Source organism: Homalodisca vitripennis, chromosome 5 (assembly GCF_021130785.1).
Source record: "Homalodisca vitripennis isolate AUS2020 chromosome 5, UT_GWSS_2.1, whole genome shotgun sequence".
Classification (NCBI taxonomy): domain Eukaryota; kingdom Metazoa; phylum Arthropoda; class Insecta; order Hemiptera; family Cicadellidae; genus Homalodisca; species Homalodisca vitripennis.
Genome location: NC_060211.1, coordinates 24535439 through 24562216, shown reverse-complemented (window position 1 = coordinate 24562216; position 26778 = coordinate 24535439). Strand labels below are relative to the sequence as shown.

General features: G+C 35.9%; 2 protein-coding genes across 2 annotated transcripts; both read left to right on the top strand.

Moving 5' to 3' along the window:
• The first annotated feature begins 14171 nt into the window (after positions 1-14171).
• On the top strand, positions 14172-19040 carry LOC124363801. Its single transcript, XM_046819064.1, has 2 exons — positions 14172-14613; positions 18845-19040. The coding sequence occupies exons 1-2, from the start codon at positions 14342-14344 to the stop codon at positions 18978-18980; spliced, it is 408 nt and encodes a 135-aa protein (XP_046675020.1). The 5' UTR covers positions 14172-14341; the 3' UTR covers positions 18981-19040.
• Positions 18999-25240, top strand: LOC124363800. Its single transcript, XM_046819063.1, has 4 exons — positions 18999-19358; positions 19433-19673; positions 23266-23418; positions 24243-25240. Exons 1-4 carry the CDS (start codon positions 19105-19107, stop codon positions 25134-25136), a joined length of 1542 nt encoding a protein of 513 aa, XP_046675019.1. The 5' UTR covers positions 18999-19104; the 3' UTR covers positions 25137-25240.
• The last annotated feature ends 1538 nt before the right edge of the window (positions 25241-26778 follow it).

Sequence of the window (26778 nt, the reverse complement as noted above, 5' to 3'; positions counted from 1 at the left end):
GGTTTCATTCACAAGACGGCAATTCCTAAGTCTCCATTATTCCTATCGAAGTCAACTTTTCTAAAGCACAATCGCTGACTTCAGCGATTGTACCGTTCTCAACCGCTGTTATCGAGGATCCTGAGGTTTCATTCACAAGACGGCAATTCCTAAGTCTCCATTATTCCTATCGAAGTCAACTTTTCTAAAGCACAATCGCCGACTTCAGCGATTGTACCGTTCTCAACCGCTGTTATCGAGGATCCTGAGGTTTCATTCACAAGACGGCAATTCCTAAGTCTCCATTATTCCTATCGAAGTCAACTTTTCTAAAGCACAATCGCCGACTTCAGCGATTGTACCGTTCTCAACCGCTGTTATCGAGGATCCTGAGGTTTCATTCACAAGACGGCAATTCCTAAGTCTCCATTATTCCTATCGAAGTCAACTTTTCTAAAGCACAATCGCCGACTTCAGCGATTGTACCGTTCACAACCGCTGTTATCGAGGATCCTGAGGTTTCATTCACAAGACGGCAATTCCTAGTCTCCATTATTCCTATCGAAGTCAACTTTTCTAAAGCACAATTGCCGGCTTCAGCGATTGTACCGTTCTCAACCCCTGTTATCGAGGATCCTGAGGTTTCATTCACAAGACGGCAATTCCTAAGTCTCCATTATTCCTATCGAAGTCAACTTTTCTAAAGCACAATCGCCGACTTCAGTGATTGTACCGTTCACAACCGCTGTTATCGAGGATCCTGAGGTTTCATTCACAAGACGGCAATTCCTAAGTCTCCATTATTCCTATCGAAGTCAACTTTTCTAAAGCACAATCGCCGACTTCAGTGATTGTACCGTTCACAACCGCTGTTATCGAGGATCCTGAGGTTTCATTCACAAGACGGCAATTCCTAAGTCTCCATTATTCCTATCGAAGTCAACTTTTCTAAAGTACAATCGCCGAATTCAGTGATTGTACCGTTCACAACCGCTGTTATCGAGGATCCTGAGGTTTCATTCACAAGACGGCAATTCCTAAGTCTCCATTATTCCTATCGAAGTCAACTTTTCTAAAGCACAATCGCCGAATTCAGTGATTGTTCGTTCATCATCTGTCATTTTGGAAAATGCAGCTTGAGTATAAGCAAGGATTTGTTGTTTTGAAAGGAACAAGCGTAGCAACGAAAATTAATTTTAAGTAATACATTTACAGTTTCTTCAGAGTTTAGCATAAACTAAATAAATGGATATGATAACATTCCACATGTATCGTCTCAACCAGTGTTGATAACTGCAACCTCATCCTCATTTCATCTTCAATGGAACATCTCCGAGTAATTGTTGGAATTTTACAAAAGTAACTATTCAGCTCGACCCCAAAGACAAAACTCTGTTATATACTGATATTAAGAAGTTATTTAGTGTTGAAAAATCTAGTGCCAGGAAGGTAAGGATTAGTCATCGAACAATAGTTGTAGCGATGCTATTACACGTTCTGTTACTATTATAATAAATGCGATTATAATAATTGAAAGTGTGTGCATGGTTTTCATTTCAAAATAAAATTATTTTATACAGGATGTAACAAAAAAGGTTGGGCTGGTAATGCATTTTCAAATTCTGTGTGTGATTCTAAGCTAAAAATGAAGAACAGCTTTTTTCCAATTTCCACTTCGGTTAGCCGCTAAAGAAACCAAATTTGACACATAGGTTTAAATAGGTAAGAGGAAAATAAAAGAAGTTGTGTTATTATAATATTAACAAAATGTTACAAAAATTTTAAAGTCAAATAACCAAAAACTAGTATAGTTGCAAAAAATATACAAGACATCGACTATTTGGAGAATTTTATTGCAAATCCAACGGTACTAGTTTCAACGAAAGTCGTCAAGGCATAAGCGAGCACGACCACTTTAAAGGTACGCTTGCACAAGCCAAAAGCAGCTAACATTTTGTCTTCTGATAGGCATCAGCTGTATTACATCAGTTTAATCTAGACGAAGGGGTGTTCTCTTCTTCTCATCAGTTGGGTTGATATGGGAATGCCGAATAGTTCTTAACATTTGCATTAAATTTTGTACATCTAATACCTTTAAACTAGTCATTCTTGTGTATATACAACCTGAATCTCGGAAACGGCCAACGAGTTTTATGAAATTAGTATGCAGGGGGTTTCGGAGGGCAATAAATCGATCTAGCTAAGTTTCAGTTTTAGAAAACGTTGTTTAATCCGTGTTTTCAAGCAATGAAAAACTGCTACAAAGTCAATATTTATTTACTTTTTAAATTTTTTTATATTTAGTAAATTACATCTGGTAAATATATGACGTATCATAACAAGAGTAGTAAGCCAATCCTCACAGCTGATGTTTCATCAGAAATGCCAAAGAGTAAAAATAAAAGTTCTTGTATGAATTAACGAAAGTTCAAACCGAAAGGAAATTTTGATTTTAATATAAGTTGATGAATAATTTTACTCCTTTAAATTTAAATTTTAAAAAATTAAAAAAAAGTAAAATCTATTTATCCCACACGTACTGCTAAAGTCAAATTCCTGCAAACATTACCCAGCATTATACGAGCAGAAAGGTCTCATGGTTTACATGTTTCGACGTCTGCAAAATTTACAGCAGCGTGCGGCACAACGTGTAGCTACCGAAAATGACGAGCAACGAGAATACCTGTTAGAAGAACAAAGACGTCGAGGCAGAAAACGTCGTAGGGCTTTAGAACTTAATAATTATTTACAGACATATAAATGTGCCGTTACTGCAGCTGTGCAATATCACACCTTAGGACCGTTTGATGCTCCTATATTAGTCACACATATTCGGAAGAGGTCATACAAGAAATAAGAAACATAAACGCATCTTTTTCTTTGCATCCTTTAATGCAGAAGATGATAAAACATTAAGTAGCTATGGCATTTATAGTTTTATCTTTTGCGGACAAGTACATCATAGAATGAATATGACAGCTCACCCGGCAAAAAATGACATTGCTGTCGTTGAACTGCCATTGTACATATAACTGTACTTTTTAGATCCCGATGAAGCCTCTAATGAAGAATTAACCATCCACTTAATTCTGGAATTACTACCTCAACGATAGAGTTATTGGAGTTCATCATTCGAGCATCAATCGTTATTTGCAGGAATATATAATAATGAGAGAAGTGGAGGACGAAATAAATCTGTTAACTTCTGCCCAAGAGTTACCCCCACCACACATAAACCTTTTATTTAGTTATCCAGATCAAGCTGATCGGAATATACCAGCGAGTATTGAGGTTTGTGCAGTTTTTACACTAACGCGTAGACGAATTTTAATGAAGCAACCACAATTTTCAAATGAATTAGTACGTCTTTTTTTAAACCGTCACCAATATTCGGAAGTGTTTCGTAAAAAAATAAGAAACATAAATGCATCTTTTGCTCTAGCATCCTTTAATGCAGAAGATGACAGAACAATAAATAGCCATGGCATCATAAAATGTAAAAACCCCAAAAACACGATTTACTAGAAAAAATATAGAGCAAAGCACGATTTCCTGATATTTGTATTTTGTATTAAAACGATGAAATATTCCCTTGGGGCAAGTGACGATGATCACAGTAAAGAGTTGTCAGAGCTGTGACTGTGACTGCAGTGTAGTGAGTAGTGATCCGTGACTCTGACAGCCGGTATGACTTGCACGTGTACCGAGTCCGACTGGCGAACGGGTGCCGTGACAATGCCAGCTGATTGTCGACCACTTGCCGTGATTTGTGGCCGATCGGCCGATCCATCACCTTCGACAGCCGAACTGCCACGCTTCCGGTCTTCCTCGGGGACCCCGCCTTGCTGCAGATTCTACAGAATTAGCGACGTTTGTTCCTGTCCTCATCATAGGAGTTGTGCAGATACTCATTGCCCATTATCCTCAAAATGTGATCATATTCACTTGGATTGCTAAACGTTTTTAAGAGTTTTGCAAGCATATTTTGAAAGTAAATAAAGTATATAAAAATAAACAAAGAGTAACGTATTGCAAATAGTTTTTTACCAAAATTAATTGAATAAAAATTTAAAATAATGAAACAATGATTTACCCTTCAATGTTAAAAAGTTATTAACTCTTAAAAACATATTTTGTTTTGTTTACATTTCTCACATTTACCAAAGCAAAGCACTAAAACACTCAAATAACAACCCAAAATATACAAAATGAGGATACATGTATGACAAGTCTCGTCCTCAACATAGGAGTTGTGCAGATACTTATTGTCCATTATCCTCAAAATACTGACCATATTCACTCGGAGTGCTAAAAGATTTTTAACAGTTTTGCAAGTATATTTTGAAAATAAATAAAGTATATAAATATTAACAAAGAGTAAAGTATTACAACGAGTTCTTTTCAAACAAAAATCTACAGAAGAAAAAAATATAAAAATAATAATACAATTATTTACCTTTCAATAAAAAAAAAAGATTTTGTTTTGTTTACATTTCTCACATTTAGCAAAGCACAGCACTAAAAATACTCACATAACAACCCAAAATATACAAAATTAAGAAAAGTTTATAACATGTAAGAAATATATACATTTACTTTTTATATAAAAGCATAAAAGGAACAATAATTGTGATGTTTTCACCCACTGAAAAGCCATAAAATTTGGCAAAGTCAAACAATTACGGCAACAGATGAGTTTTAAGACGGCATGTGAATAAATAGACAGTGTGGTTATCTACTTTATTGTTATACAAAATACAATGAGGAATATAAATTATGGATGTTTGTCGTTTGCGGTAAACGCCGTCCTAACCTCACGTAGCGTGAAGGCAGCACTTTTAGGGTTAAGTAATTGCTCCACTACAAACAAATTTTAGTTTTAAATTATGTATAGAGGGAAGTTTCTGAAACGGTTTAATCTAATAGTACGTTTGGAGATCTTGACGGACATTATTATCATTATGCACTGTGTATTATATAGGAAAGTACTCTAAAAGCATACCCAACTGTTTAGTTGTTTACTTTTTTTTTTATTAAATATTGTTTTCCGACTATCCATCTTTATTTTCTACGCCTTGTATTTTACTGTGGATGCTACCTAGAATTGGATGCCGTCTCAAACTTATTCTAGTTTGTTTTAGTTATGAGACATTTTAGTGCTCAAATAAACACAAAATTCAGGAAAATGGCCTGAAAGGGAAAGTTAATATTAGCGACAACCCTCCCGAAGGCAACAATCAATTTTCTTGGTGTACTCGTTATTATCTAGTTGTCTCATAAAAATAGTATATACGAATTATTAATAAATTATAATTACATACAAAATATACCTAAAAATGTTCTGGTTTTTTAAAGTATTGATTTGTCCAAGAAGTACTTAAAAAGACAAATGACTGGAGATTTTTTATCATCTGTGTATTTTAACTGTGAGTACTTCTTTTAATCAGACCTCATGAGCTTTCCCTTGGCTCAATCTAATACTACCCCCATCAAAAGCAAACCCAACTGTTTAGTTGTTTACTTTTTTTTATTAAACATTGTTTTCCGATTACCCATATTTATTTTGTGCGCCTTGTATTTTACTGCGCCTTGTGTGTGTATACCTATCGTTTGATGCCGTTTCAAATATATTCTAGTTTTCTAAGGCAGACTTGAGACGGCTGTTTGCACTGAAACGGCTAAAATCCGCCACATCCGCAAGTATTAGGGTTTTATACCTTCCATAGGCAGACGCAGTCAAGGGGTTAAAAATACCGGTCATTTAGTGTAGACCTATATTACCGGAAACCATACACCACGTAAGCAATAAGTGAACGACAATGTTCTTTTAACATCTAATGAATGCAGTTAAATATAGTTTAGACTAGTGTTCCACACACTTCAAACTCCACATAATATATCGGTTTGTCTCGAACATAGATGGAAACCTAGCTTTGAGAAAATGGGAGACAGTTCTTGCAAATCTAGGGAGGTTTACTTTATTTCCTCAGTGAAAAACACGGATGTAAAGAACATAATTAGATATCGACTGAATTCGTCGACAGGTATTGTGAACTGTACAATTATAAGATCAACTTCACTGTCCTCGTGTAAGACAATGTTTTTTTAAACTGTGTTAAACGAGTATTTTTAGTTTTTCTGTTAGTTGTATTATGGGATTATCCTACAATGTTACAACTGGTGTGTTGTGCCTCAAATTTGGTACACTTTTCTAGTAACTAACATATTTAGACCAATTTTAATTTTTTTTATTTAAAAAACAATGCTTTTATACTTTATTTTAGTAAAAAAGCGTGACACCTAAAACTTCATAAAACGTCTCATTATGACAGGTTGATCGAAAAACTGTGTTTTTTTGTACTCCAAAATGGGTAATTGTTGAAACTGCGTAAGAGGTAAAATGTATGACATAGGAAAATTTTGATAAAAGTGCAATCCATTAATAATATTAATAAAAGTAGTTACAATGTTATGTTCTGTAATTTTAAGCTCTAAAATTTTCAAATCCAGGTCCCATCATGAATTGACAAGAATAACAGCCAAAGTGATCCAGACAAGCCAACATAGCCAAGAGCTAAGGCTTAAAAGAGATAAAAAAGCTCTTAAATCGTTATTTGTGATTAAACACATGTGGTTTCGACAAAACCACAATTTCCTAAAATATACCTCATGAGTGTTATTGGATTGCCATCACTTATAACATATTACATAGATAATTTACAAAGTTGCAGAAAATAATCACAATTTATGGTTTTCTGTGACACTAATCAAAGCGGAATAGCGTTGTAACAGGGATATATTTACTTTATTAGGCATCTCATGAGTATTGTTAAGTGGCGTATGACACTTAGAGTACTTCTCAGGCACTCAAACACTTATAATGTTTTTAACAATTTATTAATTAATGGTCGACACTTCATTGAAGGAGGAGCTCTTCTTATTGGAAAAAACTATTTTCTATTATTTTATAAAAGAAAACTCACAATTATCCAATAATTTTTATATTTTCACACGAGGCCTTTCGACATCAAAGATGCCATCGTCAGGTGTGAATCAACCATTCCTTTAAATATAACTACATTCATTTTGTCCCAAACTTTTAATATACATATATTAATATTTATTTTATTTTACTTTTAACTATATAAATTTTGTATTTAGTTTTACTCAGCTGATAATTGTTTTAAATTGTTGATTCACACCTGACGATGGCATCTTTGATGTCGAAAGGCCTCGTGTGAAAATATAAACATTATTGGATAATTGTAGAGTTTTCTTTTATAAAATAATAGAACATTTATTTATTGTTACATTTTCTGGTAATGAATGGTACTGTAAATAAACAAAAAGGTAACCTTTTAGAATTTTAAGGATTTCAATTAAAAACGTGACGAATTTGTTCGAATCTGTCAACCTCGTTCCCTAAGAGACGCAAAGCCAACACCACACAGTAGTCAGTTGGACATCTCAATACACAGTGGACAAACACGTTCTGATTGTTCCGTCAAATTAAAACAGCGAATGCAAAAGAAGCACTTGTTCGGACCTCTTGTTTGTCCACGGTGGTCCCGAGAGGGCAGTGTTTGTGTGGGCCGGGGGCGGGGGGAGGACTGGACAGTGGTCAGTGGTCACCCCCTCACGCCCCATTGACCTCTTGATCTACGACAGATCTCGTTGCATCACATCTGCCCCAGTTTCTGCCTCTAGCACCACTCCGCATGCTACCACTCAATTATGATTTCATTTCATCGTAAATTCTGAATGCCCGTAAATTGCCACCCCCCCCCCCCCGACGATTATCCTGCAGTGTTTATTAATGTGAGTGCTGCGGTGATATGCCCATAACGCTTATTCTATCATTCTGTCATTGTGAGCGGGGGAGGGGGGTTTCTGGGTGACCAGTGTTATACTGACGTTAAATGAAAACCAAGTATAGTAAATTATGATTTAAGTTAATATTTTATTCTTCGCCTGCTATGTAAAGTAGCTTTAAAATATAATTTATATTACCAAGAAGATAGGGTGCATTTCCGTTTTATACAGACAATGGCGCGCATTTCAAAAATACTTTAAAATATATTGTAATCGTTTATTTACCATTCCTTTCCTAGATATAACAAAAACAAGTAGGATGCCTCTTGTTTCACAACAAAACCGTGCACATTCGCCAATTGTAAGACACATTGACGCATGGCATCTAAAATTTACTTGAAGTAAAATAATAATAACTCTTTAGAACCCTATGCCCGTACTCTATAATATGTATGGGCGTTTGCGCAAACTCCAAGCGCCAAATTAGGCCTATAAGGAGGTTCAAAAATTAATTCTTTTAAAATATAGAAAGTATCTTCATTTGTGCTATATTAAAATAATCATAAAAAATTTATATTTTATATTCAGTTATGAACTAGATTTTGCAGAGTATTTTACAAATATTATAGAACATAAAATCTGAATCATTACAGTTTGCCATGCTTATAGAAACAATCGCATCTTTTATAAATGTAAATCAGCTGTAAATAATTGTGACTACGAAATTATTGTTCAGTATTGTATTATTGTTTGCTTGACTTTTATAATAATACTAGTAGTTATTTTTTGTATTATTCTTTACTTTTTTCATTATTGCTAATAGTAATAACTAATACCGAGTGAACTTGTAATTTATGAAAAGGTATCAATTTCTAAAAATGTAATATATTCATTTAATAAGATAAAATAATTAAATTTCAAAAAGGTGGTTAGATAAGTGCTTACTATTGCCATATACCTCTCATAATAGCAAAGCCATAAATAATAGAAAAAGATTATTAGACATCTTTATTTTTTTATTTATTCTGTATGATTATTGCGTGAATAAATATTTTTCACGGTCATAATAATTACAAAAAGAACTTAGTATACTTCATGCTTGATGAAAAGAATATTATATCTTGAAAAACAATTATTAGCTTGCACTTATTCGCTAAATGGGAAAATGGTGTTGGGATTCATAACAGATACCATTTTAAATAACGCTGGACATCTTTTCACAGTAGCTGGGATTGAAAGGGTAGATTAAGTTAGGTTAAGGCATTGCGAACGGGTTTTGTTTGGGATATTTTTATTCTTAGTCATGTTCCTTTAGGATAACAGCTCTGAAGACTGAAAATATAGGATATTTCATCATTATACGAGGAGTGTTAGGAATTAGAACAAGAACTTAGAGGCTTCTTATAACCTGACCCAAAGAAAATCGGCTTAAGATAATAAATAATATAAACTTTTACAGAAAGGCGATTGGTAGGGGTAAAATGTTTTATTCATAAAAATTGAGTTCTCTTAAAAAAAATAAATAAAACGTGCAATTTTCTTCAAAAATATGTATTCAAACAATTCGCTTAAATTACAAACTAATAAAAACACGTCACTCCCTGAAGCAATCCTCATGAACATACTGTAAATTTTGAATTTTCATGTTCAGCCATTTTGGGCCTTATTCCTCACTGAGTGATAAAAAATCTTCTTATTTACTGTTTCATGAAAGTAGTCATCTTAAAGCGCGATGGATTTTCAATAAATATATTTTCGCAACCAAATATCGTTTGCACCATCCTAAGGGAGACAAAAACCCAATACCAGTTGTACAATTAAAATATGGATGACTCTTTAAACAGTAATGAACAGAAAACATTGCAATGTATCAATAAAGTGTGTTAAACAATTAAAAGCTGCCTTTTCAGTTTTAAGCAACATCTGAAGTTTGATATAAAATATTATCCTGTTAACTCATATGTGCCCATAGTTCCATTACTAGAACAGCATGGAAAATCCGGTCCCTTGTAAAGTCCCTTTGTTCCCGAGTTCATGAGTTAAGGACCTTATAAATCCACCCAGCTGTCTCCTAGAACACGAAGAGCGAGAGGGTTTACAGGCGCCACTATCAGTAAATCACTGCCAGTCCAGGTGTCACCAACAGTGGTGGGAAAGTAAACACAAGAGTTACACCCACACCCAGGCCTCAATACTGTACGTGTTGTTGGGTTGGCACACCTGTTCGTACCTCGCGGCCTCCGTCATGGTCACGGTATAACCCTTCACTGTCCGTGTGAGCGGGGGTGTCCAGCGGTTCACACCCCCACATTCGCAACCCCCTGCCCCCCCTGCACATCACTTACCCACGCTCCAGTTGGGGGGAGGGGGGAGCGCCACAATGCCACATGCAAATAATTGGATTAACAGCGACGAGCGGTTTTCGCTTTTTCTGCGTCATTGGTTGTCGATTTATTTGCGTTCTCTCCACTCTCATCTGTTATTGCCAATGTGTCTCCGATATGTTCATCGGCCGGTAAGTGGATTGATACTTTATACCATCATTCGACCCCATTATATTCTTCGTTATTATAATGGATTAGTTGCATCTGGCCTATATTTCCCGAATTCGTAAAGAATATTGCACTGCGTAAAAACACGATAATGGGCTACTATTTAAAACTCTTTCGATAATTAGTCTCAAAATCTTTGAGGTGCCTTTTGGGGGATGCATCGTTGGTTTTGTTGAATTTTACATTAATGTGTTACAAGTTAGTGTAGTAAATAAAAGTAAAAGTAACAACTAATTGTGCAGTTATGTATATAGTGTCATAGCAACATATGCGTTGTTACGAGATTCTACATTAAATTAGTATCAGCAATGTGGAAGATACGGGGTTAGCCAGCGCACACTGGTTTAAAAAGTTCAAACCATGGACGAAATTACTTTTTTTGAAGTTGTCCTACATTGAAATTGGCGTCGTTTATTTGGATTAAGCATATATATGGAGGTAAAATATTTTATTTTTTCACATCACAAGAAAATATCCGTTTTATAATTTGCTTATGACAAAATGCATGATTTTATTCATACTTGAACGAAAGAAGTGTTTTATGTCGGATTACACTTATAAATTATCTTCAAGATTGATGAGTCTGAATTGTTCATGATTTAAATATGTGTTTTAACAACTGGAAACGTTGGAACACTGTTCTGTGTTTTTCTAAAGTCGGCCTCGTTAATGAGATGTTTATACTTCAAGATTGATGAGTCTGAATTGTTCATGATTTAAATATGTGTTTTAACAACTGGAAACGTTGGAACAATGTTCTGTGTTTTTCTAAAGTCGGCCTCGTTAATGAGATGTTTATACTTCAAGATTGATGAGTCTGAATTGTTCATGATTTAAATATGTGTTTTAACAACTGGAAACGTTGGAACACTGTTCTGTGTTTTTCTAAAGTCGGCCTCGTTAATGAGATGTTTATACTTCAAGATTGATGAGTCTGAATTGTTCATGATTTAAATATGTGTTTTAACAACTGGAAACGTTGGAACAATGTTCTGTGTTTTTCTAAAGTCGGCCTCGTTAATGAGATGTTTATACTTCAAGATTGATGAGTCTGAATTGTTCATGATTTAAATATGTGTTTTAACAACTGGAAACGTTGGAACAATGTTCTGTGTTTTTCTAAAGTCGGCCTCGTAAATGAGATGTTTATACTTCAAGATTGATGAGTCTGAATTGTTCATGATTTAAATATGTGTTTTAACAACTGGAAACGTTGGAACAATGTTCTGTGTTTTTCTAAAGTCGGCCTCGTTAATGAGATGTTTATACTTCAAGATTGATGAGTCTGAATTGTTCATGATTTAAATATGTGTTTTAACAACTGGAAACGTTGGAACAATGTTCTGTGTTTTTCTAAAGTCGGCCTCGTAAATGAGATGTTTATACTTCTGCCCTTAATATTTTATATCGAAATGGATATTTTTTTCTCCTCTAATTAATTATTTGAAGTGGCCGTACACCAAGGGAGATCTATTTACCAGTACAAGGACGAGTTGGTTGCGACCATCTTCGATCTTGAGTTCTATATCATGTTTACTGATAACGTGCAATTGATAACAATTCACTGTTAACTCAGAAAACGGAGTTCTTCTTATTGTAGTGTAGATCGTCGGCCAGCAAAAGGTTTTTTCCAGCCCATTTGTACATATAATGATTAAAAATAAGTAGTTTTTGTGACTTTTCACGGAAAAAGTAGGATTTTCAAACATTTTACAACATTTTAAAAATAATTATTGGTTTGAAAATGCTGCGACTTAGGATGGGAATAAGTTGATATTTCTGTAAACAAGAATATGCAGGTGTTCGGAAGGAAACAAAAAAGGTGTAGTTTTACAGAAATGGAAAATAAATATACGTTCCCCGAGTTGTAACTGGCGTTTGAGTTAAGGCTTCGTAGCTCTGGGCACGGGCACGGGCACGGGCTTACTAACTCCATTTCTTCTCTCCTCCCTTGAATCAATGTATTTGTAATACAGATTACGAAGTATATGATAAAAATCTAATAACAGTTTTATTTAACATTAAAAATATAAAAAATATATCTATTATAAATATTGAATTCCATTTTCCATGTAAATTTTATATTCGCGCATCGTACGAGTATACTATGTATACTGCGCAGTGTAAAATCTATGTTTTTAAATTCCTTATTTTCTATAATATATAGAGCTTTAAAATGACATGTCACAAGATAGGGGATGGAATTTTAAAATTTAAAGTGACCCCCTCTACCCCCCTTTGAAAAAGGGGGAATATTTTTAACCCTCAAAAGTCCAAAAAGTATTTTAATAGGTATTGTGAAGATTGGACATCGATATCTTAATCCGTTTGAAATATATCCAGACGTATCAGGACATAATTTACACCTTGTATATACTAAGCGAAGAATAAAAGGCGAACTTTCTTAAAAGTGTATCTAAAATAAAGTGTAAAAAATAGAGAAATAATTAGAAATTAATTTCTAAAAAAAACATTCAACACCAATAAAAAAAAAACACAAACACACAAAACACGTTTAATGAGTTAGGCGTACCTCTACTATGAGGAGTAAAATAAAGAACTCTTTACTGCCAAATTCCTCATTCTCATTATGCGGCAATTCTTTCTTTCAGTTCAAAAGCACAAACAAGGTCAGAGGAAACAATGCCAAAATGTTCAGTTTTGTGTCTATTGTTATACATACAGAATTTTTTCCACATTCTCCGCTCTCTGAACCACTGCACAGTGGTCAGAACCTCTTCGCTAATAAAAAGATACACTGAGCCTATCCCTATGGTCAATTTTCAAGGATAGCCAATGTGCGCCGTTGACCCAAGCTTTAAGTTTTGAATAGATGAGTCTATTTTGAATCAAAAAGACTGCCTCCAAGCAGTAAAAAAATGCAATCTCATAATTTCAGCCAATATGCATAATATAATACCATTAATTCTTCAAAAATAGTTTATTATATTGTAACGTGATTGCATTAATAAAGTATATTTATTAATTATGCACTGAATCCTCTAGTGGAGATACTCATGAATATTTAAATACTGTTGGTGTTCTGTTAAATGAAATTTTAATCTAAATATGTTACCAATCTTTGTGTTAACTCAACCAAAATATTACATTATAGGGTTTTTTGATAAAATGCTTATAAGAACAAATTACAACATAATTTTACTTACTCAATCCAGTTTATATTTCCTGAAATTAACTTTAATTAGTTCATCGTATTAATGTTAGAATATTTGCATTTATATATATATATATATATATATATATATATTTAAACATAAACACCGATTTAACAATAACAATAGCTTGTATGTAAAAATTAAAAACAAAAATCTGATTGAAAACAAAGATTTACCCCAAATACTTATAGATTGTTAATGTTCACTTCCGGAGTTAAGGCAATATTTACAATTTTGGCATCATGCTGTAAGCAAAAATAGATCCTACATAGATTTTGGATATATATATATATATATATATATATATATATATATATATATATATATATCCAAAATCTATATATATATATATATATATATATAAAACAAGACAGAAAATAAGAAAATAAAATAAAATAATATTATATATATATATATATATATATATAAAATACAATATATATAAAACAAGACAGAACATTAAAATAAAATAATATATTATAATATTATACATACATATTATTATACTATACATTTCTTACTGTTTGTTTTATTGAGCTGCCACATAGCCTGAAAATATTGGCAACATACGTTCCTTTCAGTACAAGTTTAGTTTTCGTAAAAGAATCAGCTGTTTTTCGACACTTTGTAGTTTGTAAACATAATGTTGATCTGCTTTCGTATACGTAAAGGTTAGAAAACTTCGTGATAGTTACATTTTTTTAAACTGGTCTGCATAAAATAAGTGATCGAAAAAAATAAATCATTGTGGTGAAAATATTGAAAATCCAACTAAATAAAACGTTCAAAACTGTCAACAGGCCAAGTGACTTTTAGGACGCAATGGCACTTCTGATCCTCTTTTTATCGTACAAGAGGAGGAAGTTACTGTATAAAGCTGTTACAGGTCTGAGCGGACTTTCTGGCGCTCTGGCCGCACTCTTGCTTCTGGCTACCCTGTATTCCTTCCTCCGACATTCCTTTATCCTGAGTGTCCTGCACATCACGCTGTTCGACAAGCTCTACTATAACCTGACCCTCCTGGGAGTTTTACTCCTGATGCTGGCCGCCTCATGCTGGAAGCTCAACAGAAATACTACATTTCAACCTCTCCAGTACGACACGATATCTTAGTACAGTATTGGTTTTTCAAACTAAATTAATCGTCTTGCACTAAAGTGATCTTCTCGTAACACGACAAGAAAGTACAGACGGTAGATTTATACAAGCTAAATATGAGATTTAGTTCCAACAGAAAAATGTTTTTATCAATTCAGGATTGGATCATGTAGAATAATAGTTGCTTATAAAGAGTTCTTTAAAACGTATAAATAATCGTACAGTATTAGCAAATAATGACTGTAGTTAAGGCTCACATTGTTTTACACTAATACACACGAACCCCCCCCCTCTCCACATACTGTATAAGTACAAGGAATCAGGACAGCCCATTACCTAATGCACTCCCTCAATCAACCCCACTACCCCACATTATTATTCATTTCAATCTAAGGCAATCAGTATACATATTATTAATTTCATTCCAAGGCAATCAGTATACATATCATAACAAGTAAAATTACAGGATACAGGATTTCGAATATTTACCATAATGGTTACAAAAGACACAACACAACGTTTCGAAGAATAGAATCTAATCCTCTGATCACTTTGATCACTTTGGCAACAATATTTAAAAAAAAACTAACTAGGAAACCTAAAAATATTATACAAATTAAAGAGACCTAAATCAAGAAAATTCGAACACAAACCATGACAATAAGGTCTAGGACCAAAACATAGGGTCGGAAAACGCCTTGCCTTCGTGACCATCGCCTGCCAGACCCATTGTTTCAGATTACACGACGTGGTGCTAAAGAAAGAGCCGACATCGATTTTCGAGTCAGTATCCCACTTTTATCCGTGTTGGTGTGATGTGTTTCTCGTACTCGTGACTTGTATTGTCTGCAGTGACAACGCCTCGACTAGACTCCAAGAGCTTTTGGGTATGTTTGAACCCTTTTCTTTCCCTTCGTTTCTTCTTTCTGTTCTTTATATTTCTATCTGCTAACACCTCCCCCACCTGACGAAGATAGGTTCCAATCCTCGAAACGCCGTGTTATAACTTATGTAACCATAAAGATGGCAAATGTCCGAAATCCTGTTATCCTGTCAAACATTCCATCGTCAAAGACAAACTTTAAACGAAGAAGTAAAATGATCTACACTGACACTTTCACAGAGTATTTCTTACTCATGACTCTGAAAGAAGATGATGTAACTGAATAAACCGGGCAGGTTTTCTAAATTTGTCACATCCCGTTAGAGCAGCAGTTCCAAACTTTCAATGAATGTTTGAGTTTCCACCTCAACACCTGTTGCCCTACAAAAACGGTTAAAGTTAGTCCAAAGAAGATAAAAAATACTTGGATCACCAAAGGTATTCTGGTTTCGAGAGAAAAACTCAAGTTTTTCTCCGAAATAAACAAAAAGTCAGCCAATGAACAGTTCAAAATCTTTTTTCGAAAGTATAAAAAAATTTACAGAAAGGTGATCCAAGCTGCAAAAGCGTATGATGTCGCAAAATCAATTATTTCTTCAAAAAACGTTTTCCAAAACTGTATGGGGCATCATTAACAATAAACATCAAGAATTCAAGCAAATCACAGTCAAAATTGGGGACACACTTGTGAGTGATGCTTCTAGGGTTGCCGACGAGTTTAACGGCTTCTTTGCGTCTGTTGCTTGTGGACGGGGCCCTCTTCCATCAATGCCACAGGGGAACCCTACGCGTAGACAGAGTCCAATAGCCCTCAACGGCTCTGACTCCCGTAGTTGAGGAAGAGCTTGATAGAATTATTTAAGAACTCCCTGCCAAAAAATCAAATGATCTAGAATTGAGATCCATGTGGTTAATTAAAAAATGCTCAAGGCATATTGTAAAACCACTGACTCAATTAGTCAATTTGTCATTTAACTCAGGAGTTTTTCCCTCACTCCTAAAAAATTGCAAAAGTGCATCCGATTTTCAAGAAAGAAAACCCCTGTTCAATAAATAACTATCGGCCCGTCTCAATTTTGCCTATTTTAAGCAAAATATTTGAAAAACTTTTTCTAGCGAGAATGCTTTACTTCTTAAATAAAAACAACCAGCTTTCTGAACACCAATTTGGATTCAGCAAAAATAAATCGACAATAGACGCAGTGGTGAGTCTGGTTGATATGGTTGTAGAGGGGCTAGAACGTCAGGATCACACATTAAGTGTGTTCCTTGACCTATCTAAAGCATTCGACTGCGTTGACCATGAAATACTGCTTGACAAACTACAATCTCATGGCAATCAGAGGCGTGCCGCTCTTATGGCTTAAATCATTTTTAAGTCAGAGAGCTCAAGTGGTTCAGATCTCAAACCAATTTTCCAAACCAATGCAACTGAGCTATTGGAGTTCCCCAGGGATCTATACTCAGCCCAATCCTGTTCTTGTTGTATGTCAACGACGTACATTCATCGCTGCTGCATGGCAAAATCGTGCAGTATGCTGATGACACGACTCTCTGTTTCAGAGATAACTCACAAAGAAGGTTTGGAAACTACAAAACCTTTGTCGATATCAACAACTGTGTTCAATATTTCAACAGCCTCAACCTTCAAACAAATACTTCTAAATCCAACGTGCTAAATTTCGCGCTGCGCCCAGTGGACTCCCAATGTGGGTCAGCTGTCATGTTGGCAGATTCCATATTGGAAGAAGTCTACTACCGCTAAATTCCTTGGAATACTCCTCGATCGAGGAATGACATGGAACAACCACATTGACCATGTGTGTACCAAACTGTCCTCAGGAATATATGTTTTGAGGTCCTTGGCCTGGTATGTGCCCCAGTCAGGTATTGATTGCGGCATATTATGGGCTAATTCACTCCCACCTTTCCTATGGTGTGGTGTTGTGGGGGGCCTGTGCAGGCAAAAATTTCCTGAGGGTGTTCAAATTACAAAAAAAGCGATTCGTATTATCACAAAGTTGAATTTCAGAGAGTCGTGCAGGACAGCATTCAAAAATTTGAAACTGTTGACTTTGCCCAGTCTCTACATTTTAGAAACATCTCTTGTTCTGTTTGTCTAAATGTGCCCTTACCAGGGGACGTGACATACACGGGTATGAGACTAGAGGCAGAGATAACTACCGAACTGGAAGACACAGAACGGTAGTTTATGAGCACTTGCCTTCGCAGGCAGGTGTTCAATTCATCAACAGATTGCAAAATTCTATGCGAAAAACGCCCAAACGCCCAAGGCGTCAAAAACTCGTCTTAAGCGTATTCTGGTGTCAAAGGCATTCTACAGCGTTGACGAGTTTCTGGCGTTTCTGGGAGACCGCCCAATTCGATAACTGGCTCCAGCGCTGTAAGTGGGTTGAAATTGGCGAAGGATGAAAGAGACTGGAATGTATGAAAATTATGTAAGTTTGAATGTGGTAGTTGTGTGGTATGAGAGTTTAAAAGTTAGAAATAATTATGACGTTTGCCATACAATAAAAAGCAATAAAAGATTTGAGTTGAGTTGAGGTGCGGGGCTGGCCCAATTTCTGTGCGCGTGAGTGTGCGTGTGCGCGCGTGCGAGGTTACCACCTGGCCCTTCAGGCCCAAATCTCTTTTTTCCAATAATATGAATGAGATCATTCTATAATTTTGCTTCTCATTACTAAATATTAATAAACTAGGAAGCGTTGCCGGAAAGCTTGTTAGACACCGTGGAGACTGAAGTCCTCCGCTATAAGAAGGCATCTACCGCTATTCAGCTGTGATGCGACCAAATTATCTTAAATTCGCGTATTAGATTGTATGTGTTCCAAGGACGTAGCCAGCGAGGGGATCCAAGGGTTCCGTAACCCCCCCCCAATTTGCAATCGTCTTAATTTTTTTTAGTAGACAATTATTATTATTTAAATCATTCAGTATTAACAACATACACTGTTGAAATATCGTTCTCAACATAGAAACGGACCAAGAACTTTTTAAGTCACAAAATGGGGCCTTACCTTCTATCCAATACGGGAAAATATCAGTTGTCTTGCCTCCCCCCCCAAACCTTTTTCTGGCTACGTTCTTGGGTGCTCACTGATACTCGTATCATTACCATCATAACCGTCTATTTGACGTACTGGATAATTAGCGAGTAGTATGCATTTTATTAACATCATTGCATTCTACGCTACCTGGTCTATTCTGTTACAGCCAAACACTTCGTAGATCACACATAGTGTGGTGCTTATTGATGGTACTATCGTTGGTATATGTGATCATCCAGAAACCACTTCTGCACTACCTGGTCTATTCTGTTACAGCCAAACACTTCGGAGATCACACATAGTGTGGTGCTTATTGATGGTACTATCGTTGGTATATGTGATCATCCAGAAACCACTTCTGCACTACCTGGTCTATTCTGTTACAGCCAACCACTTCGGAGATCACACATAGTGTGGTGCTTATTGATGGTACTATCGTTGGTGTATGTGATCATCCAGAAACCACTTCTGCACTACCTGGTCTATTCTGTTGCAGCCAAACACTTCGTAGATCACACATAGTCTGGTGCTTATTGATGGTACTATCGTTGGTATATGTGATCATCCAGAAACCACTTCTGCACTACCTGATGAGTTCGGTGGAGACCGAGATAGGACCCCGCTATCAGCACGGAGCCTCCCGCTACATGGACCTCAGCGAGTGGCAGAGTGCTGTAGACAGAATACAAAGCTTCCTGGAGTGCTGCGGCGTGGAAGGCTACACAGACTGGTATACCTCCACGTGGATCCCTATCAGCGCTCTGAAAATTGACTCTTCTCTATACTCCAAGTATGATATTACATGAATCCTACACAATACTGGTAAGGACACAATGGCAAGATACTGACAGTTGTTCGATGCAGGGTGATGCAGCCCAACGGCAAGCTGCTGGTTCCGCTAGTACCGTCCAGCTGCTGCCGGTCTCAGGGTGGTGAGTGCGGGCATCGTGGATGGCTGACTGAATCCAACCGCTCCTGGTCCAACATGAAGGCCGTGGATCCCAGCCTCATCTACACCAAGGGTTGCAAGGCAGCCATCTGGCATACCATCTACACCGATGTGCTTATTTTCACAATCTTAAGTTATGCTTTCTCCGTGTTAATGGTCAGTATTCATTGATTGTCCACTGAATGATCGAGCTTTGTGAGTGAGAAGGAGAAGCTTAGCTTTAAGTCACACAATTATTCTTAAATAGATGAGTAGTTTTGTATAATATTCCTATAAATGTTCCGGTATTATATACATCTCTGCTATGCCAGATGAGAATACAAACTACCAGGGAAGAAGACGCCATTTAGATCTCCAGTACCGTGCCGGTTATGATTAATTGTGGTATGTCTAATAAATTACAATATACGAGTACAGGGTGTTGAAAAAGTCCCGCACGGGCTTGATGATTCCCGATCAAATACAGGTAAGGCAATAAAATTTGGTACATCATTACTGCACCTACAAAGTGTAAGATTTACACCAAGAAAAGTCCAAATCCCAACTTAAAAATAAGAACTTTCTATCATAATAACTGATACTAGGTATTCCCCTTTATTATTCATCTTTGCAAAACAAACTCTTTATAATGATGTCCATTTTGAGCTATTTTTAAATCATATTTTGCCATCCTCCTTGTAGACCATACTTCATTGGATGTGAAGAGTCACTAACTACCTTAAAAACTATATTTCAAGTTCAGTATTCATTTACTAAGTTTAAATTTCACAACTTAAGCCAAAACAAGAATAATAAACCACCTATAACAGGACCTACATTGTAAATGTTTCAAACTTTAAGCCAGCATCATTTCTTAAAGAGTTAACCTTTTGAGGTCGGATTTGCTCTATTGTACTCCACCAATAAATACCTTTAATATGATACACTACACGACCTATGCTCACATTTAAAATTTCCTTCTGACTGCTTGCGGGCCATCCCCCTGACATAAAACATAAATGGTAGTCACTTCAAAAAGTAGATTTATAGGTTCAGTAATGTTGTACTAAGTTCTATTGCTTTACCTTTCATCGTTCGGGAAATAACAAACAACGTGCAGAATTGTTTAACGCCCTGTATTGTCTATGATACAAAGTTAGGGAATGGACAACGTAGTATTAAGCGCAATGTCGACGTATACGTATGTGACGCAGTAGTGATGACAATTCCGATGCTGACTGAATTATGGCATCACAAAGTTATTAGACAGTGATGTGCTGTAAACGCGATATGGTCTGTAAAATAGGTGACGACCTGTGTGTGTGTGATTAATACTCAGGAGTGGAGTGGATTCCTGAGCCAAGAGCAATAAACGTGACGTAGGTGGCTACTAGTAAGCCTCTGAGTTTGGTTAAGGTTGGCTATTCCTAAAAGAAAACAATCATTACACAATATAGTAGTATCGTACATACATTGTGCACGAAACTTACTACATAATTCGGTTGTCTTATAGGTCCTAATACGTCTAATTCTTATAAATCGGCTGCTGAGGGTTACATAATTCTGTTGTCTTATAGCTCCTAACACGTCTAATTCTTATAACTCGGCTGCTGAGGGTTACATAATTCTGTTGTCTTATAGATCCTAACACGTCTAATTCTTATAACTCGGCTGCTGAGGGTTACATAATTCGGTTGTCTTATAGCTCCTAACACGTCTAATTCTTATAACTCGGCTGCTGAGGGTTACATAATTCTGTTGTCTTATAGCTCCTAACACGTCTAAGTCTTATAACTCGGCTGCTGAGGGTACTCCTAGTCAACAATACGCACTTCTCTAGATGGACCAAGATGACCTATGAGGTTGTGGATATTTGCGGAGTAGGGTACCCTTCAGTTTATCCTACTTTATGGAAATAGAGTGAATTATTATGGATCAGAATTGTGGGCACCACCGTCTTCCATATCCTTCCTTTCCTTTCCTATTATTAACCCATATCATGTTTCCTTTTTTCCTGTTTACGTTACTGGTAATTATTAGTTTAAGCTTTATTATTGTTGATGAATGATTTCAAAAGAAACCAGGACATTTGTCATCTTTGTATGCTATAAATGACACTACGGTTCGAGGGTTGAATTCTGTACTCTCCTTCAGGTCTAAACAGATACAATACAAGACTATTAGACTATTGTATATCAAGCTATTGTTTGATATACAACTTGTTTTCGGTTATCTGGCGAATTATCCACTATTCATAGATTAACTTTTTGTAATTACTTCTTTACATTTTAAGGACTTTTGACACCAAAAGAAAACAAATAGATTCCATTCTTGCCTCACAGTATTTTAGTTAAAAAAAAAACAACAATGGCAAATATCCAAGATAATATAATTGCTGGAAATATTACACAAATTTAAAAAAGCGAGAAATTGTAACAAAATTGTTATTTATTATTTGGTAAATAGGGACGTGAAGTAACGAATCAAGGAAACTCTTTTGCTTATCATGTCTTACTAATGAGCCCTGACGTAAGAGAGGGTATTGCTGGTAGATATTAGCTAGTCTTAGAAGTTTATGTAATCTAAAAATGATAATAAAACGAATTAAATTTAGATGGTCATTTTTAAATCACGATGACAACCAAGTGCACTCTCCCACCCAGCTAACAAAGGGCGGCGCTTCTGCTCGTTTTCGTAAAAGTCACACAATTCTTAATTCTTAATTGGTTTTCTTAAAAAAGAATGCTTCCAAACATTAAAAACTTCAGCAAATCACGGTGTATAAATTATGAATACAATAACCAATCCCTGTTAAAAATACCACCGTTAGGTACTACGACAGAAAATACATCTACTGAAATAATGGGGCTCGTTTATACACATTTGTAAATTGTAACAAATTTATAAAATTAGATGTACGAGTATATCTGTCTGTTGGATAGAATCTTCAGAAGTTATATCAGGGGAGAGTGGTTCAGATGGTTAACCATTGATTTACATTCGTCTCTGCCTTAAGTTTGGGTTAGGAACAGTATTTTCTTTACATATTATTGACTCTAATTTTTCATTATAAACATGGCTTAATGTTTTTGCCCTGATTGTGTATCACGAAAAACATTAAACAACCATTTAAAGGTAATGCTTTGTTTAGAAGAATTTCCTGTTGTTCCTAACTGTGAGCTGCGCGCTTACGGTAAATTTGGCGCTGGTATGTTTTTCCTTCTCACTTGTATCTTAGTTATTGACGCCTTATAATCAAGATAAGTTGTAACAATAAGCGTGGCACTCCATCAAAAAGACGATGTGCCTAAGACTAGTGCAGTGCACTGACGTATCAACAAGCAGCGCTAACGCCCTGGAAGGATGCGATGAAGCCCCACCAAGACCAATGTCGGAGTGTAGCAGCAGTTTTTTTTTTGCGTTTTATAATATTATCACATTTCCAGTCCTTGCGCTCAGAGGTTGTGTTCACAGCTGAGCATTGGGCAGTAAACAAAAAAACTGATCCCAAAGTCAGGACTGGGTTAAAGGTTTAGTTACTTGGGTAACTGGAACTGAACTTCCAAATGAATAGGTTTCACTTAAGTTGGCATTTAGATTTTATCATCCCTGCCCTCCCAACCGTTCTCCAAACTATCCAAAACCATTGCACCAGTTCTCTCCGACCATTTATAAAAAAATAGTGGTGTGTTTAACGGAGCTAAATTGCTATACACTATCATCTAAACCTTTGTAGTTCTTGTCACATTTCGCACACTGTTGTTCGCAGATCCTGATGCTGCTATGTACGAGGTACTTGTACTCCTCCACGTTCAACAGTACAATGCTCGGACAACCCAGGGGCAAGGCTCCAGGATGGCTGCTAGGACCGGACTTCGGATTCACCAATTGGCGAGTCATGAATTTAGAGCAATATGCCAAGGTTATATTATTTTAATACGAACTCTTTATTTGATAACTTATAAAAAACATACCCTGTATTATAACAGTTATCCTTTGTTTAAAGTTGGTTTTTGACGATGGAAGGATTGAGAAGGAAACAGGATTTTTTCAATCTCATGCAATCTTATTTCTTCTTCACGTAAATGACTAAATTTATCCATGACTACAATCTAGGTTAAAGTAAACAAAACATATTACTGTATCAATTAACGATAAAAAATATCCGAATAAAATCTGGTTTCCTTTATTACAGAAATGTTAAGTTGTTTTATATTGTGACTATGGCAATAAGTAAGACATAAAAAGTTTGCTCTTGTCATTTTCTTGTTTGAAGAAAAATCTTGGTTATTGTAATATACTACCTACTGAGTCGTAGGTGACTTCAGTCGCATGTGGTTGGTCGGCGAATGAATCCTATTGTGACCTGTATTCTGTAGTTCAGTTTAATAATTAGTGTTGTGTTTTGTTTTGTTTTTTATAGGGTGCATGTTGTAGAGTTAGTGAAGGTGACACAATAACATGGTGGTTGTGATTCCTGACTTACGCGTGTCACAACGCTCTGATTTGATTAGTTTATCTTAACCTAGTTTGAAATTATGTGTCAGGTTAGAATTTTTTTTGCAGATCTGGAAACGTAGTGTTACTGATTTTTTTCACTGAACGATGGCAAATGTCCGGAAAATCCTGTCTCCTTCACATTACGATCATGTACTAATAATATACAATAAATTATAACTAATCCACCATATTGGCCCAATCTATAAACAGTGCACATTTAATAATGTACATTTTAATTAATTTTAGGGATGTATTGAAGACGAAGAATCGTTAGCGGATGTTCCAGAAAGGCCGAAAAAGAAAGGCATAAAGGCGTGTGTGGCAAATATTCGAAGGCGGTGCAAAAGAAAAGAACCTCATTCAGAGGCAACGGGAACCCCCGAGACTGCTCGATCAAGATTCAGACTGAGAAGTCCGTGCATTGACAAAATAAAACAGAAAATCTCCGAGAGAAGGAACAAGAAGAAAAAGAAGCCAAGCTGGCATGACGAAGCGAAGGGAGAAATAGAAACTGATAGATCGCAAGATAAGTCAGATCCGTCGAGACATGACAAGGAAGATGAGACAGGGCAAAGTGAGGTGGAAGATGAAACAGAAGGTGACCAAAGTGCTTCCCCCAGAGGAAGTAAAGTCCAGAGGAAAATGTCAGCTAACCTAGTCGATGTGGAAGGCAAGCAGAAGCCCTTTAATACACCTACTGAAGTAAAAGTGTACGAGTATGACGAGGACACTCGTCAGACTTCACCATTCATCAATCGGACGAAGGACCAGGATGCCGAAGAGTCGCCGAAACAGAAAAGGGTGACATTTAGTAACCAACCCAGTCCTAGGTCAGAAAGTGGGGGAACTGGGCCTCAGGTTAGTATACTGAAGAAACATTCGTCGAAATCTGAACCAGTAAGGGACTTCCAACAGACCAGAAACCTGTTTGAGAAAGCATCAAAAGTCGACAAGCCCATTCAGAACAAGGCTGATAAAAAATATCCTACAGTTAAGAAATATCGCTTTCCTAGCGTTGACTTAATAGATTTTAACGATCCTGTCCCGAATAAATCGGATGATGTCCCGTCTAACAGTTCCCAACTAAGCGAAGAATCATATCCTGTTATTTTGAGAAACTATGTAATCCCTAGAAGTTAAAGCGGCTGTATCTTTACAAAAATTAAACAAATATGAATTATGTGCAGATATGCCTGATGTTATTTACAGTTACAGTTTTGAACAAATATGTTTTTTATAAACAAGAATTTTATTAATATTGGGATCGTCGATGTCTGAGCTATTGAACGTTGGTCGTGAATTTCAGACAGCTGATCAAATCCTTAATCTGATCATAGATCTTTGAGCATTGTCTTCGATCAACTCCTTTTTTTTCATAAAATCACAGCCTCTACATTGTTTTCATGAGATTTTCTCAGCCAGTGGGACTCATTAAAATGAGTAAACTAGAGGCGATCTTCTTCTTTCTTTATGAGGCACATTATTTAACGGGCTAGATTATTTTGATCTAACGGATTTGCAAGAATCTATGTCGTGGGTTGAGCTCTTGGTCGAGCAATCGAGAACCATTTTGCTCCACATAATATAACGTAGTATTTCCTGAAATCGATATAAAGAGATATTTTCCATACAGTTTTTATCGATGGTCGAAATGGAGAGTATCAAAAGAGTAAAAAATACTAAACAGTGTTTTTTCTGCAATTACATTTTTTTAGCTTAGGAAAACTTACAACCAGTCGTAAGATGTGTTAATAATAGTTGTGTCCGCTTCAGTTAACGAGATTACTGACACTGAAAATCAACATTATCGGTCTTTTTTATCGTTAGTTTACTGTTACTTTTAATTGTGTCGAATTAAAATCACACGACCTGTAAAACGATTGTGATTTTGTAATTTAATCCTATCGCAGCCTTCCCATTCGACTACCTTCTCCACCCGAGCGAGACTTTAAAAATCGATTTATGTCTTAGGGGAAATTTCTTCATCGATTTAACGAAACCTTGGATTGTGGTTTTTACTCAATGGAAGTTTTCCACCCCCACCTGTTGAATTATGGGTAGAATGGGATGTAGCGAAGTCACGTGGCCAAAACAATCCATATCCAGATCTCTAACTGAAGTTAACAGGAGCACTCTATTCGTTAGTGTGTTCCCTACATACTTGTCTTACCAATGGTAATACTTGAGTTGCGACCAAAAGAACTGTGCTTGATGAAGGTTCGCTGGACTGTGCTTTTGAATTAGTGTTCCAAGTTCAGCTATAAATGTTTTTAAAATACTTTAAAATATTTTTCAGTTTTATAAAGAAAACAAATACGAAAACAGTGTCATTGTTAATACCATTTTATCTTTACATTTTTAGCAGATATTAAGTATAGATATTAAAGACAAAGTTACTATCTGACTTTACCGTGTAATTTTAAAGACTGTTATAAAACCCATCTTACTTGTCTTTTGACAGAAGTAGGCTTTATCTGATCTGTGATATATATTTTCATACGCTATGAAACAAAAAATACTAATACCAGAGTAAATTACAATGGCTATGAGGGATTTTCTTGATCATGGCTACAAAGGCAAACATCATTGGCATAGAAATGTATAATTCATTCCAACCGGAAGTGCTCATACAGATGTAAAGCTACAATATTGCGCACGTGACCGTGAGTAACTGATAAGTTCTGCTACATCTATTAAGGTATGCTTATAGTACAAAAATTTATATAAATCTCAATATTGAATGTTCTACAAGTAATCGAGTATAAGGTGATTCTTTATTTAG